This window comes from Phaeoacremonium minimum (assembly GCF_000392275.1).
Source record: "Phaeoacremonium minimum UCRPA7 unplaced genomic scaffold PA7_03_scaffold_61, whole genome shotgun sequence".
Taxonomy (NCBI): Eukaryota; Fungi; Ascomycota; class Sordariomycetes; order Togniniales; family Togniniaceae; genus Phaeoacremonium; species Phaeoacremonium minimum.
In genome coordinates, this window is record NW_006920968.1 from 96,196 (window position 1) to 98,083 (window position 1,888).

Consider the following 1,888-nt stretch of genomic DNA (forward strand, 5'->3'; position numbering starts at 1 on the left):
CACAAGACGGCACCATTTAGGTTCACAGGATTCAAATATTTCAGCATGCTCGAATGCGAGGAGCTGTTCAGATTATACGGCCGGGAATCTCAGCCCCGTGCGTCAATATTCAGTGCACCAAGCTCTGACTAGCAGGCCATCTGGGTGCATCACCCCATCGCACTTCCCTGTGGGACGGGTTGCTGGTATCCTAGGGCTGAGTGGAGAGGTGGAGGGAACAATACGGTGAATCGGTTCATTAAACTGCGCCGATAGCATCAATTTGCCCGTGGCGTGACGAGTCTGTCCGCCTCTCCCGGGCACGAACAAAGAGCTCATCGAGGCGGAATCCGAAGTCCGCACCCGACCATTTTTATCATATTTGTTGCTTGGGTTGCCTTTGTAGCATCATTTGCACATGAGACTAGAAACCATCTTATGTGGCATTTTAATCTATCAAATAACTCAGTTTTCGGTACTCTGCTCTTCCCCCATCGTGATGGCTCCCCATAACCAAGCGGCCTGGATACCGGCCAAGAAGATGGCACCGTTCGTTGTCGGCGCAGCGCCATACACTCCACCTGGTCCCGGCCAAATAGTCATCAAGAACGGCGCTGTTGGCATCAATCCGTATGACTGGGTGCTGCAGTATCAAGGTGGCCTACTCGCCTCCCATCTCAAGTACCCCATGGTGTTGGGAATAGATGTAGTCGGCACCGTCGTTGAAGTTGGCCCTGACGTGACACGATTCAAGGTTGGCGACAGGGTCACTGGAAGCGCTGCGTCTGTTGCGAAAGAGTCTAATAGCCCTTCTGAAGGCGCCTTCCAGCTTTACACTGTCGTACGTCAGCATATGGTTGCCCTGGTGCCCGAATCTATCACCGACGAGCAGGCTGCCGTCTTTGGGCTCGGCTTCGGTACAGCAGCGTACGGCCTTTTCCACAAAGATTATCTCGGTCTTGATATGCCGCAGGTGCCACCACCCCCTAATCCACGACCAGGGAAGAAATATCCCCGAGCTATCATCGTAACGGGTGGTGCCTCTAGCGTCGGCAGCTGTGCCGTCCAGCTGGCCGCGTCGGCGGGCTATGAAGTCTTATCAACTTCGTCACCGAAGAACTTTGCCTATGTTAAAGGACTTGGTGCCTCTCATGTTTTCGACTACAACAGTAAGACGCTGGTGGGGGACTTTGTGCGTGCCCTCGAGGGTCGTGAACTAGTCGGTGCCTTCACCGTTGGCGCCAATGCGGACCAGGTCTGCGCAGCCGTTATGAAGGAGCGTTTATCCAAGATGCCCGAACTGCCGACGAGAGAGTTCGTCTCCCTAGCTGGTGGCAGCGGGATGAATCCCGACCTTATCAAGGGCATTCTTGGTCCGTACAGGATGATGCGTAACATGATGATGATGATGGGCAGGAATGTCGTGAAGAGAATACTGACAGGTGTCGAGGTCAAATTTATTTTGATTGTTGGCTTGGTAGATCCTGGTAGTTGCGTCTCGAAAATCTACCTGGACTTTTTGGGCCCAGCATTGGCCGCAAGGCAGATTGTGCCTGCGCCGGAACCGCTAGTCGTGGGACGTGGCTTGGAGAAGATTAACGAGGCCTTGGATCTCAACCAGAAGGGCGTGTCGGCTAAGAAAATCGTGGTGTCTTTGCCTTGATTTCATGATATTAATGTGTTGAACTAATATTCTGTATGCGAGGGGCGTTAAATTGGCCTATTGGTTGTATTCTACTTAGATAATATTAGAGTGTGATACGGTGCGAGTTATGGAATGTTCTCAAGAAAAGACCGAACGGCGAGCAGAGTAGTTTAACTCATCGCATGCTTTGAAAACATGATGCTTAAAATCAATTAAGCCGAGCCTATTATCAACAAGCATTTTACTGAGTTTCCAAAATTGTAG

The 1,888-nt window shown here is 51.4% G+C and overlaps 1 protein-coding gene across 1 annotated transcript; it reads left to right on the forward strand.

Annotated features, from left to right (window-relative positions):
* Positions 1–478: 478 nt before the first annotated feature.
* UCRPA7_1098 (putative zinc-binding oxidoreductase protein) lies at positions 479–1,642 on the forward strand (the record flags this gene model as incomplete). Its single annotated transcript, XM_007913672.1, has 1 exon — positions 479–1,642. One exon carries the CDS (start codon positions 479–481, stop codon positions 1,640–1,642), a length of 1,164 nt encoding a protein of 387 aa, XP_007911863.1.
* Between the last annotated feature and the right edge of the window lie 246 nt (positions 1,643–1,888).